This window comes from Delphinapterus leucas, chromosome 18, assembly GCF_059928025.1.
Source record: "Delphinapterus leucas isolate spDelLeu-1000000601 "Yukka" chromosome 18, BTC_Dleu_Yukka2, whole genome shotgun sequence".
In the NCBI taxonomy this organism is placed as follows: domain Eukaryota; kingdom Metazoa; phylum Chordata; class Mammalia; order Artiodactyla; family Monodontidae; genus Delphinapterus; species Delphinapterus leucas.
The window spans coordinates 18,068,209-18,081,498 of record NC_143146.1 but is presented as its reverse complement, the minus strand read 5'-3'; the positions used below and the strand labels follow the sequence as shown (position 1 = coordinate 18,081,498).

General features: G+C 37.1%; 1 protein-coding gene across 1 annotated transcript in view; it reads left to right on the top strand.

Moving 5' to 3' along the window:
* Positions 1-13,290, top strand: part of GPC5 (glypican 5) — a 639,840-nt gene that overhangs the window by 422,386 nt on the left and 204,164 nt on the right. The window contains exon 6 of the mRNA XM_022576945.3: positions 8,873-8,993. Within this exon, the coding sequence (XP_022432653.2) occupies positions 8,873-8,993 (121 nt within the window). The remainder of the gene's footprint in view (positions 1-8,872; positions 8,994-13,290) is intronic.

Sequence of the window (13,290 nt, the reverse complement as noted above, 5' to 3'; positions counted from 1 at the left end):
TTTTTTGGTCTACTTTTGTATCAGTCATATATGCACTCAGGTAGCAAATATGTGTTAAGCTCTCATATTCAAAGCATTTTGTCAAGCCCTGGAACTAGAGGATCATTAAGACAGACACACTAATTGACCTCAAGAATTTACAGTCTAAACGGTGAGCTGTGACAAAGCGAGAGAGGCATGGACATATATACACTACCAAACGTAAGGTAGATAGCTAGTGGGGAGCAGCCGCATAGCACAGGGAGATCAGCTCGGTGCTTTGTGACCACCTGGAGGGGTGGGATAGGGAGGGTGGGAGGGAGGGAGACGCAAGAGGGAAGAGATACGGGAACATATGTATATGTATAACTGATTCACTTTGTTATAAAGCAGAAACTAACACACCATTGTAAAGCAATTATACCCCAATAAAAATGTTAAAAAAAAAAGAATTTACAGTCTAGAAGGGAGTTATAGGCACTAACTATTGTGCAGTTAATTACTTAATTAAAATAATGATACATGTATCCCAGAAAAAAAAAGTGTTAGCAAGCAATAGTTACAAGAGCCAACAACCTAGAAGAGACACCCTAGTTGGCAGTTAGTTGTATTAGTTTCCTGTGACTGCTCTAGCAAATTACCAGTGAGTGGCTTACAACTGCAGAAATGTGATAGCTAACAGTTTTGGAGGTCTGAAGTCTGAAATCGATATCGCTGGGCCCAAATCAAGTTGCACTAAGGCCGTGGTTCTAGGGGAGAATTCATTCCTTGCCTCTTCAAGCTTCTAGCATTCTTGGGTTTGTGGCAGCATCACTTCAGTCCCTGCCTAGTGGTCCTATTGCCTTCTCCTTTTACTTCTGTAAAAAAACAAAAACCAGAGGCTTCCCTGGTGGTGCAGTGGTTAAGAACCCGCCTGCCAATGCAGGGGACACGGGTTCGAGCCCTAGTCTGGGAAGATCCCACATGCAGCGGAGCAACTAAGCGCGTGCGCTACAACCACTGAGCCTGCGGTCTAGAGCCCGTGAGCCACAACTACTGAGCCTGCATGCCACAACTACTGAATCCCACGTGCCTAGAGTCGGTACGCTGCAACAAGAGAACCCACCAAAATGAGAAGCCCGTGCACTGCAAGGAAGAGTAGCCCCCGCTCACCACAACTAGAGAAAGCCCATGTGCAGCAACAAAGACCCAACGCAACCAAAAATAAAATTAATTAATTAAAAAAAAATCCAAAACCAAAAATCTCCCTCTGTCTCCCACTTAAAGGGATACATGTCATATGGGCATTTGGGGCCCACATGGATAATCCAGGGTAATCTCTCTATCTCAGAATCTCAGATTTAATCCCATTAGCAAAACCCCTTTTAAAGCTTGGTGTAGGGACTGGGGAAAGAGATAGAAGTTTCTAGGCAGGAGGAACAGAGTGTAAACCGAAGGACCTTGCAGAAATCATTTAAATGACTGAAAGAGGGGAAGTAGAGGAAAAGCACAGAGAGTGAGGGAGAGGTTGGCCAAATTTGCCTCGAGGTACAGAATCTCCAGGTCATCTGGACCAGAAACACCCATTCTGTTTGGACTCTGCCAGCCATCAGAAACCTCCCGCCTTCTGTGTATGCAGCTTTTTCACATACTGAGCCAGCCAAGTGTGTCCAGAGAGGAATCACAACTGTAGGAATCTGAAAGTCCCTAGGCCCATAGAGTTCTGTCTATGGAACTAGGTCCAGCTGTTTTTTTGCACCGCATAACCGGGTTTGCCAAGAAATAGCTGGAGAAGCAATTTTCTCATATATGCAAGTGAACACAAATTAGAGTCCATTACACAAGTGGATTGTTTTTTCAGGACTGTCTGATAGTAGGAATTTGGCTGTGGTGTAGTTAAGATGAGGATGGACAGAAAGCTGAGCTATTTCCCCACCTCCTCCAGCTTCCTCTCCATAATAACTGTCATTTGAAACCTATCAATTTTTATTTTTTGAGATTCAACAGACCACAAAATGGACAGAACTTTAAGTTGGGATTGGAGACAGGGTTGAAACTGGGTATTCAAATGGATGTGTTATGTTCAACTTCTAATTGTTTTCTATATACTAATTAATTACTACAGGCTTACTTTCCTTAAGAAAAATTATTTACAAATCTTTTAAAATTTCAAATCTCTTTTATGGGCCCAGGAAGTCCACTTTTTTGCTATTGAAAATGAATGTAAAGAAAGTGTATACGGGAACAGTAGGGTATGTGTGTGTATAAGTACATATAAATATATGTGTATATTATTGTGTATCTAAATGTTTATTTTATGTATATATAAATGTTTATATGTATATACATTATATATTATATTATTATATATTATGTATATGTTATATATAAGCATTTTTTCCATGTAGTTCTTCTTATGTTATTATGTCTGACTTGCATTAATATTCTAACCAATTTATTTGGTCATGCCTAAAATAAGAGCAGACAGAAGTATTTACAATAAAAGCTACATAATACTGAGCTTGTTGGCTTCCTTGACAGATTCCCACCCCCAATCCAAAAGTACATGGACCAACCACATATCAAAACTGTCCAATTAGTAGAGTACTGATGATGGATTTAAACTTTGAAAAATGTATTTGTCAGAGTGTCCTTTATGGAAAAAAACAAGCTACAAATTTCCAAAAGTAAAGGAAGAAAAAAGAAAATGATTCCATTAAAGGTAGGATTAATAAATATATTAAAAAATATTTAATTAACTGCCCGTCAGTTAAAATATATCTTACCATTATGACTGCCCTTCCCCCTCTCATTGGTGTTTATTTGTAAATTGCTCATCTGTGTTCCTGTTTGCTGTGTAGGACTGTGGAAGCAGCTACTTTGTGGTAGTTTGTTATAGTGGCCCCAGGAAACCAGTATGCTCTGAAATTCAAAGTTTCTTTCTCTCTGATTTTATTGTGTTATGTATTGGTAGGTAATACCTGGGTGGTTCATTTGCATGGTATGTTGATAATCTGAGAATTATTGTATCTCGCAACTAATTTTAAAGTATATTTTGATGCAGTTGTTAGTTTCATGTCTGAAGTTTAACTAATGTTGGTGCCAATTACATTTGCAAAACAATACAAAAAACTGTGTAAGACTCTAGGGGCTTTTAGGATTTTGTAATGTCTCTATCAAAAGGTTGGTGAGATGAAATTTATATAACGTTATATGTAGTGATCTGCTAAAAATTCCTTGTTGATTGCTATACAAAGCATGACATTACCTTATTAGAATAATGTTTATGAGTGTTTTCCATATGATATCACAAACTGTGATATCCTCAGTAGGTACTTAGTTATCTATAAATAATAATAAAGGCCATAATAAGGTCTCTATCGATTCTATTTATTTTGACTTCATTATTTAAGGTCAGAAACATATATTTCAAACTTAGACATTATTATCTATAATTATAAAGTCAAATAAATGGTAGAAATTAACTTAAAAATAGTTTGTGGCTCAACAGTTGAAGTGAGATAGTGGAATCACAGAAGGTTGAATCTTTTTTAATTGATTCTACAGATATCTGCATTCTCTAAATCCCCTGTAGTCCTCTTACCTATCATGAAAGGTTATTCTCTTAAACCTGGCACATGAAATCAATCATATGACTCCTATCTGTTCTGAGAGTTCGAAGATTAAGACCTTCACTGTCAAGGAGAAGGGCTGTATAGAAGCTGCATGTGCACAAAACAGCATTCATCAGTGGCATCCAGTGTCACCCAGGTACTTGAGAAAAAGTTACAAAAGACAGATCACTAGTACTTACTTCACATTTGCTACCAAAACCAAGAAGGGGGGCCCAGAGATGATTTGAAAGAAAAATTTGTTCTGGAGGAAGGGGTTCACTGATGAATACCTACCCTGTGCTTCCCAGACCTTTAGACCAGAGACAGCAATGTGTTTACCAGAGTCAAAGACACCTCCTAAAATTAGGAGACTCAGAACTCTGGAAATGGAAGGAATTTTAATATACAATCATCTAACCAAGTCAGGAAAAAGGATATAAACAAAACATCTACTACTGCTGCTACTATTACCACCACCACCAACATGGTCCCCATTCTCAATCTTGAATCTCTAACAGAGTTGGCAATAATAGTAGAAAGAGAAAGCCCCTGATAAGGTGTTTTCCTCATCTCTGATCAATGATCATATTCTTCTATCTTGTCCCAGTGAAGCTATCAAAAACTTCTAAGACAGATCACTTTAATGATTCATGATGAATTCCAGGGACAGATTTTATATATTTTCCACCTGAAATTGTATAAGTGCACATCAAAATACCATACTTTTGATGTGAATCTGAAACAAATTCTATTGCATTCCCAAGAAAATGAAATTAATATCAGCCAAGAGGGCATGGTGTGTTTCAAATAAGAAATGTTGGTAACGTCAGGAGAAATGACTTCCTAATGACATACCGTGTGTAGATGTATTAGCACTTCTTTTTAATATTTCATCTGTTGAACACAAAGAGAACTGGAATCTTGTTAATCATCATTTTAAAACATTTTTATAGAATGTAAATATATCCGTACTTGCCTTTTTCCATGTTAATGAGAAGCAAGTCAAACTTGTGGAATGAGTATTCCTATTAAACTGCTGTCATCCATTCCCAGACCTGCTTAAAAGAAACAGGCACAGATGGTGGGTCTATTACTTCTCTAACAAAAAATTTGCCTCTTTTTTGTGTGTGTTTTGTTCCCTCCTTCTCATTGAAATGTGAGCAGTTTTTCAAGTCAAGAAGCCTCTGTAGGGTTCCTTGAAATGTTTTACCCATTACTTGTACATGTAGGAGGAAAAAGAGTGATTAATGATTTATTAAAATTTCATAATGAGAAAAACTCATATAAGAAGTCTGTTGGAAAAACTTTGATTTGATTTAGTAACTGTATTTTTTGCATGCAAATTAAAGTCTGCAGGGAGTTTTTGTGTCAGACTAGGAGCCTAAATTACTAATTTTATGATGACAAAACCATTTAGCCCGTGTTAAAAATACCTATGTTGATCTTTTATTTATACATTGTTCAATGCAAATTTGTCTGTTGTATGCATATTAAGAAAAAGAACACGAGAAGTTTTCAACGTAAATGTTTGTTTAGGTTGAAAATACATGTATACAGTGAGGTATCCAAATTTTAACTATGCAGTTCAATTCTTTTTTTTTTTTTAATATAAAATGAGTACTCTTGTGGAGCCAGGATCCAAATCAAAAAACATATTACTAGAACCCCAGAAACCCCCTTCAAGCTTCTGCACACTATCTCCTCGAGTAGTACTTATGGTGATTTGGAACATCATTGATTAGTTTTTAACTTTTAATGAATGGAATCATAGCACATGTTCCATATGTTGCTTATAAGATTTGGAATATAGTTGTAATTCACTCATTCTCATTGCTATATAGTATGACATTATGTAAATATTCTACCATTTATTTGCCCATGCTAATGTTTAGGGATATTTGGGTTTTGTCCAGTTGGGTGCTCTTTTGCATAGTACTTCTCCGAAAATTCTATACCTTTCTTTTGGTAAACATTGTTTAGTATATACCCGGATACACGTCAAATAGTGGTTTATATCAGTTTAAACTCCCATCCACAAGGAGAGAGGGTTCTAACTGCCCTACATCCGTGCCAATGCTTGGTATCATCTTTTTTCATTTAAATCATTCTGGTGTGTGTATATCACTATTGCACTGTGGTTCTTCTTAACCTTACAAAAACAGAAAAGAATAATTTTATTAAAGTATGTTTCACTTAAAGTATCTTAAATGCCCTGCTTTGCAATATTTTTTTCTTACTTAGATGATACATAAGAATAGTGATCCTGAACTATTCGATAATATACTAGCTGGGAAGGAGATTATTGATCAATTGTAATTCTGATAAATTTAACGAGTTATTTACTGTAATAATTAAGAACAAAAAATAAGCAATTCTTTGGATTAATGTGGAACAATATTCTTGAATGTTAAAAGAAAGTTTCATGGTCTATGAATAAATCAAGACGTGAACCAAGTAAGTGTTTATTTAAAGTTAAGAGAGGAGTCTCAGTTTCCATTGTTGGCATTATGTCTGTATTTCAGGTGAAACAAAGGAAAATCTTAAGGCAAACTTGCAGTCTATTAGTTCAGTCTCACCCTGCCAGCAACTGTTATTTCACTCTTTATCTAGTAATATACAACTGTTCGTTGAAGAGGTTTTTGAAGAAAATAGTATATCCCTTTTAATTAGAAGCGGTGAAGACTTTGAAATGCTATAGTTAGAGTAAAAAAAAATCAAGTCAAAACAAAACAATTAAAAAAACAAACACTTTGCACCAAGCTAATTGTATCTTTATGTTAGTTGGTTTCAGGAGTTTTCATTCATAATTATTGAATGATTGTATCTAGAGCTCACATTCCCTGTGTTCATATCCTTGCTGTATATTTAACCAGCAGTGTTGCCTTGGGAGAGTTACTTAACCTATTCAAATCTTAGATCCCCAGTCTACAGATAGGGAATAATTATCGTATAAATATTATATGGTGTACTGTTCTGGGTCCTCCAAGAAGCAAATGCCAAAGAAGGACTAAACACAAGAGGAGTTTTATTAAGTGAAATGCCTATGAGTGAAAACGGGGAGGAATCTGGGTAAGGCTGGAAGAGCTGTTGGCCATGAAGCAAACGTGACCCGGAGTGAAGGAGAGAGGGAAGCAAGGTGGAGTGGAAGCATTCGGCATGAGGTGCCGTCTAAGGCAGGTTTAGCAGGGGCTGCAGGGAATCCTGAGTCAAAATTGACCATTAGGGGAAAGCTATGTCTTCCAGTGATGGGTCTGTGTTAGTATCTCTGCTGCACTCAGTCATTGGTTGGAGGAGACAAACAAATAGATTTCAGAGCAAAGCGGCAGGTGCCCTGGTCAATGACACTTCCAATATTTTGAAGCCTATGAGGCATGTTCTCATGGCTGCAACAAATGTTTGTCACTGAGATGAACTGACAGACTCCAAAGAAAGTAATTAAAACAATGCCTGAGTCATAGTCATCATTTATCCATTTATTTATTCACATTATTCATCATTATTATTAATAATCACACTAATAAGGGAGCCACATGCGTAATCTACTTGAAATATTTGGAAGAAATACATAACAGTGCTACAGAGAAGTTAAGAGAAGCCTAATATTTATAATTTACTTGATTTTTCTTAACTAAAGAATATTAGTACACATTAATAGTATATGCATAATTGTTTTCCTTCTACTATTTGTTATTGGTATATATTGCTAAGTTACTAACTTACACTGGAATACCTAACTCTAAAACCCTCTATTTCTGCATAAAGAAACGAGTTCAAGGTTGTTTTAAAAATAAAGAGTTATTAATATCATTATTCTTATAACATCCAATTGGTATTATCCATATCAAAGAGTTCCATCGTTTACTATCATTGGAAGGACATAATTAGCAATTGTTTGATCTGCTTTTGAAAATTGATCATTGGGTATGTGTAATATTGGGAATAACTGGATATTACTTGAAACTCCTTTTGTTTGGCCATATTCTCAACAATGGAACCTCTTTTTATCTTTTCAAAGAGTTTCCACTGCTGTAGAAAATTCCGAAGGTTCATGTGCATAACTGTGATACTCTGCTCAAATACAGAGAAGGGATATTACATTACAAATTATGGGAAAATGCTTCCTGAAAAGTCTGTGAGGCCACTTTATCATGATACTTTAATGTAAGCAACATTTTACTCAGAGGAAAGTCTTAAACATAGAGGGGATGGAACCTCCAGGGCATGTCCCCCATCTCTTACTTTCCCCCATTTGTTCTCTCCCTTTGTAAATAAAAGCCTAGTTATGCTTCCCTGTGTGTGTTACTCACGGGCCTTTGCGATTTCCCATGCTGGGATGTCATCTTTTGCCCTGGGGAGCACATTAACTACATCCAAGACCTATCCTTACCTTAATATTTCAAGGGCTGCCTCAAGCTATAACTCCTTGGTCCAAATAAACTCCATATGTTCAATGTTTACTACTTGTGTTATCCCTCCCTCTCACTTGGCATATACTCTTCCTTCTTGCTATCCCTACCACATACTGAACGTCTCCTTCATTCCTACTGCTGCGCTTTAACTGTTCACTTGTCATTATGCTACACCACACTGTCAGGAAAATAAAGGTAGTTATATTGCTGGAATCTAGTAAGAACTTTTAAATATAATGTAATGAATGAATGCATGAATGAACAAGTTAACTGATACATTATATTCCCAGGTATATAATGAGTGCTGTGAGGATAAGAATTGAGTCTTATAACTCCTTATAACCCCAGTCATGTAGTATAGGACTGGAATATAGGAGGGGGTGCTTAATACATCTTTGTGACTGATGAATCTAAATATTTGTTTGAGTACTAAGTTGACATTATGTGACATATATATGTGTATATGTGTATATGTATTTCTTTTGTAGTCCAGTATGTAAAAAAATATTACTGTGATTCAACTAAATACTGTGTAAAATGAAGTGAATTGACCCAGATGATATGGATTCAGACGTGTGTAATTCAGCAAAGATTGGTAACAAAGTGAGATGTATATTAACTGTTTTTAGTATATTGGTAAGTAGTATTAAAAACACAATTTTTGGTTGGGTCTTTTGAGAGGATAACAATAGAATAGTCTGTATTTGCATGCTAAGTGTTTTACCAGGAAAAAACATTGCAGCTGTGCCAGGTTCTGGTCCAAGAAAAAATACATTATTTTATACTCTTGAAGGAGTAAGATTCTGAACTCGAATCTGTTCAAAAAGTTGTGGCAGATAATACTGTGACCAGATTATTAAGTCATGTACCTTTCACTTTTCACTTTGTTAGCTATACTCAGCGTGTGGTTGGAAATGGAATCAAAGCCCAGTCTGGAAATCCCGAAGTCAAAGTCAAAGGAACCGATCCTGTGATAAATCAGATTATTGATAAACTGAAGCATGTTATTCAGGTAAGTGCCAATGCTCTATTTATTGGTATACTCAGTGATAACTAGTGAATGATGACTTTCCATTATATGTCATCAACCTGTTAATCCTATCTGATAATCCTACCTGAAACTGAGTACTGGAGTAAATTATTTGTATCTAGAGTTTTGGAAGTATTTGGTTGAGTGATTTTCATATACAGTCAATGTGCAGCAGTATTTTAATGGATGGATAATATCTATCTGTAAAAGGAACCATGGTTTCAGGGTTTCAGTAAATAATGAGAATCTCGGGATGAGCTTCATCCCTAACGAATAAGCTTTAGACATGGGAACTACTGTCACCAACAAAGAAAACACATAGAAGAGCATGGAAGATGCCAAAGTCACCTTCCAGGCAACTTTCTGAGCCTTGCTGTGAAGGTTTTTGCTGCATTTTCAACAAAAGTTAAGTCATAAATGAATCACATGCATTTCTTGTATTTATTTCCTGTATCACCTTTTACATGTTACCTAATGGTTGTTTATGAAATACTTGTTTTATCTTTAATAATATTATTTAATTAAGTGAGTATATACTGCTGTTTTTAATACATGGCAAGTAAAGCATGAAGGTATCTGTCAAAGGAATATTTCATCAAACTATTTGATTAATGAAAGCCAAATATTATATTACATGTTGTAAAAACCACCTTCCATTCTGCATCTGTTGGGGTTTGGGCTAAGAAGGGCTATTTTTTAAGTTATTAGTCTTTTTATAACAATTTATGTTTTAATTTTTTCTAAGCAAAACTTTGTATGGATAGTTGACACTGACTTCTAGTGTTCTATGTCAGAATCTGTACCTAAGCATAGTACTGAGTTTTTATTGATATTATTCCAGAGTCGTTGGTATGCTTCTCATAACTGTTCCGCAAAACTTAAGTTTATATGGGGCCAGTTCTTAGGATTCCATTTTTATGGGAGTCTCTACAGATTGAGCAAAGCAAGTTATAGGGGCTTGTGTCCAATACCAGAGATTTCTCCTTCTCAGGAGGCAATAATGGCTACTTTGCTCTTTCTACGGCTGGTACATTGGGAAAACAGAGCTCTCACCCTGGAGAGCAGAATCAAAAATAAGTTCCATTAGGAAAAGTATAAGAGAAAAGTGGTGCCGCTCACGGGCCCAGCCGCTCCGCGGCACTTGGGATCTTCCCGGACCGGGGCACGAACCCGTGTCCCCTGCATCGGCAGGCGGACTCTCAACCACTGCGCCACCAGGGAAGCCCCTAGGATATTTTTTAATTCTTAAATTTCCAGTGGGCCAATAAACAATCTATTAGGAACTTGACACATAAACAAACTAGATTCCTAAGTATATGCCGATGTATATATGTTTTTGTTGGAGTTCCCCGGGAAAGAGACTGTGAAACAGAGTTGTGTGTGCAGGAGCTTCACGGCAGAGTGCCCTGCAGTCAGTAAGGGGCTGGAGGGAGGGGCACGGCACAGAGGGAGCAACTGAACTGTGTTGTAGCTTTAACAGAAGCCTCGCCTGAACCCAGTAGGACCTCAGGAGCTGGGAGGCCTCTTTCAGGTTGTCCTGAGTTGAAACAAGGAGGTGGGTCTTCATTGTCCCACACTGACCAGTGATTGGATGAGGGCTGGTGGGGTGGAGGTAGGGTGTGTTAACTCAGCTCTGAGTCAGAGCCAACAATATTACATACAGCGAGAGGAACAAATGCTTTCATCTAGGTGGCACCTCACAGCATCACGGGCTATAATATGGTATGTAGATCTGTATTATTCAAAAACTCTAGTGCACAATGGATCATAAAATCAAAAGAGCTTTAATAAAAAGTGGTTCCTCTCACTGAGAGACAGCAAAGCTTAGTGGTCTCCAACGTGGGCTAAGCATTCCCCAGGGAGTTCACAAGCTGAGCCACTGGAGGGCAGAAAGGAAATACAGAACTTCAATGTATATTTGTTCTGTCACATCCTTTTTAAGTTTTTGGTTTTTTTTTTGGTTGTAGGAAGGTATATAAAATATGTAACAGTGCAATAGCACATGCATATAGTTTAGAAATACATAAATATGTGTTGAGTGGGTGTGTGTTCAAACTGTTTTAATGGTATATGTATACACACACACACATACATATATATATTAGAAAAACAGATGGAAAACCCTGTTGTAGGCAATAAGGATGGAGCTGCTATATACAAAAGAGTACATGTAAAAAAAACATATTCACAAAGAAATAAGTAGATACTCAAAATGTAGGGTTTATTAAAAATTCTTCACAGGAGGGTTCACTGATATGTTGCCCATTTGGCATGACATTTGACCCTTCTTGCTTCATAGATTTCAAAGCCATATCCTTTTCAAGGTGGCAGAGGGAAATAAGTCCACTTTTTTTAGCACCCATGTTAAATTGAGTCCCATTCTTTCATCTTTATATTAGTGTGCAGATCTCCAATTATTCATGCTTAAGTTTCCTTCCAGAGTTACAAGAGAATATGAAATAAAATGCTACCTTTGAGGTCTATCTTTTTAAAGTCTACTAGGGTGATATGATTGAAATTTAGATTTTTACAGAAGATAGCAGAAAGTCATATTTTGTACAATATTCACCTGTAATGTCTTAGAACATGTTCTTTCCTAAGACAGCTGTACTGGAGATGAAGAGAAATTTTTGACTTTGCCAGACTTCTGACCGCTGGTCACATGTGTGTGTCCTAGTGGGAACGGCTGCTGTGCTGTAATATCCAGGGGCAGTTAAAAAGACCCACCACAGGGTCAGGTCTGAAAAGGTTCAGAAAACCGTCTTCTATAAGTGAGAATTTATTAATTTGAGAATAAGTATGGAGCAAGGGAGGACGTAGAAGAAGGAACCTATTTCAGAATCTAATCTGTAGATTTAGGCGATCACTTATTTGTGTTTGGAGTTTGTTTTTTATTGTAATGGATATTAAATGCATTTGCCGAGAATACAGTATACTATAAAAATGCCATCTCTCATCATAGGGGTAAGCAAAAGTTCCTCTTGTCCTTTTTTTTCCATATCTAAGTATATGGAAATAAGCCAGCCATATTTATTAGCAAAAACTGTCTCCATATGCTAGCCCCCAAACATCTTTCTTCTAGGCCTGCCATTGAGCACACCTCATTTTCTACCCTGTAACCTCTGCAGTTAGAGTCATTAAACAAGTGGGTAGGGATTTTACTTTGCAAATGTCTTAATCATTAATTTATTCAAAATATTCCACTAATACTTATTGAATTCCCACTATGGGCCTGGTTCCGCACAAGGCACTGAGGTTACATGGGTGAACAAAGCAGACGCAAGCCTGCTGTCATGGGATTTATATTCTAAGGAAAAGGACAATACAATGCCTGTAGCTGACAAATGTGAACAAATCAAGAAAACTGAACAGATGAGGTAGGGAAAGGCACTCAAGAAGAGAGAGCTTGGGGAGGCCATTCCAAGTTGGGGGGCGGCTGGGTTGATACTGACTGACAAGGAATCATGGGAAAGGGAGAAGGAATCATAGGAAAACCGGGGAGAACTGTGTTTGAGGCAGAGGAAATAATACATTCAAGGACTTGTGGCAGGAGTAGGTTAATTGTATTCAGAGAACGAAGAGAAAGCCATGTGTCTGGAACAGAATGAATACAGAAGAGAAGAAAACATAAAATGAATTAAGGGGAAACTGGTAGGCTCTGGTGGGGCATTTCAGTTTTCTCCTAAGTGGGAAAGGAAACCGTTTAAAGGCTTTAGGTGGAGTATGGTGAATTTAATTTATGTTTCATAAAGATAATTTTGGCTTTACTATGGAAAATGGACCTGAAGAGCAAGAGTAGAAATTGATTGGGGCTAGAATAAGAAGAGTGGATAATATGAGAAACTGATGGATTTGGGTCAATCTGGCAAGTGGAGTTATCAGGAATTGTTGATGGATTGGAAATTGGGACAAGAGAAAGAGAGTATAAGGAAGATAACCAGGGGGGATGATAATGTCATGAAGTGAAAAAAGGAATTCTGGAAGTGGAGCGCATCTGGGGTTTGGTTGTTGGAGTTGACCAGATATTAATAAATGAATGGTTCTCTTAAATTTGAGATGCCTGTTAGACATCCCAGAGGCATGCGCAGAGTTCATTGGCGACCCTAGAACTAGAAATGGACATTTGGGAACATCAGTATACAGATACTGTTCAAGTCGTGAGGCTGTATGAGATTGCTACTTTCTTGTGAGAGTTTGTACCAAAACAATTAGAGGAGAATATAAAACAGCAGAATTCTATGAAAAATGTGTACCGTAAAAATCTACGAATGGAGAAATC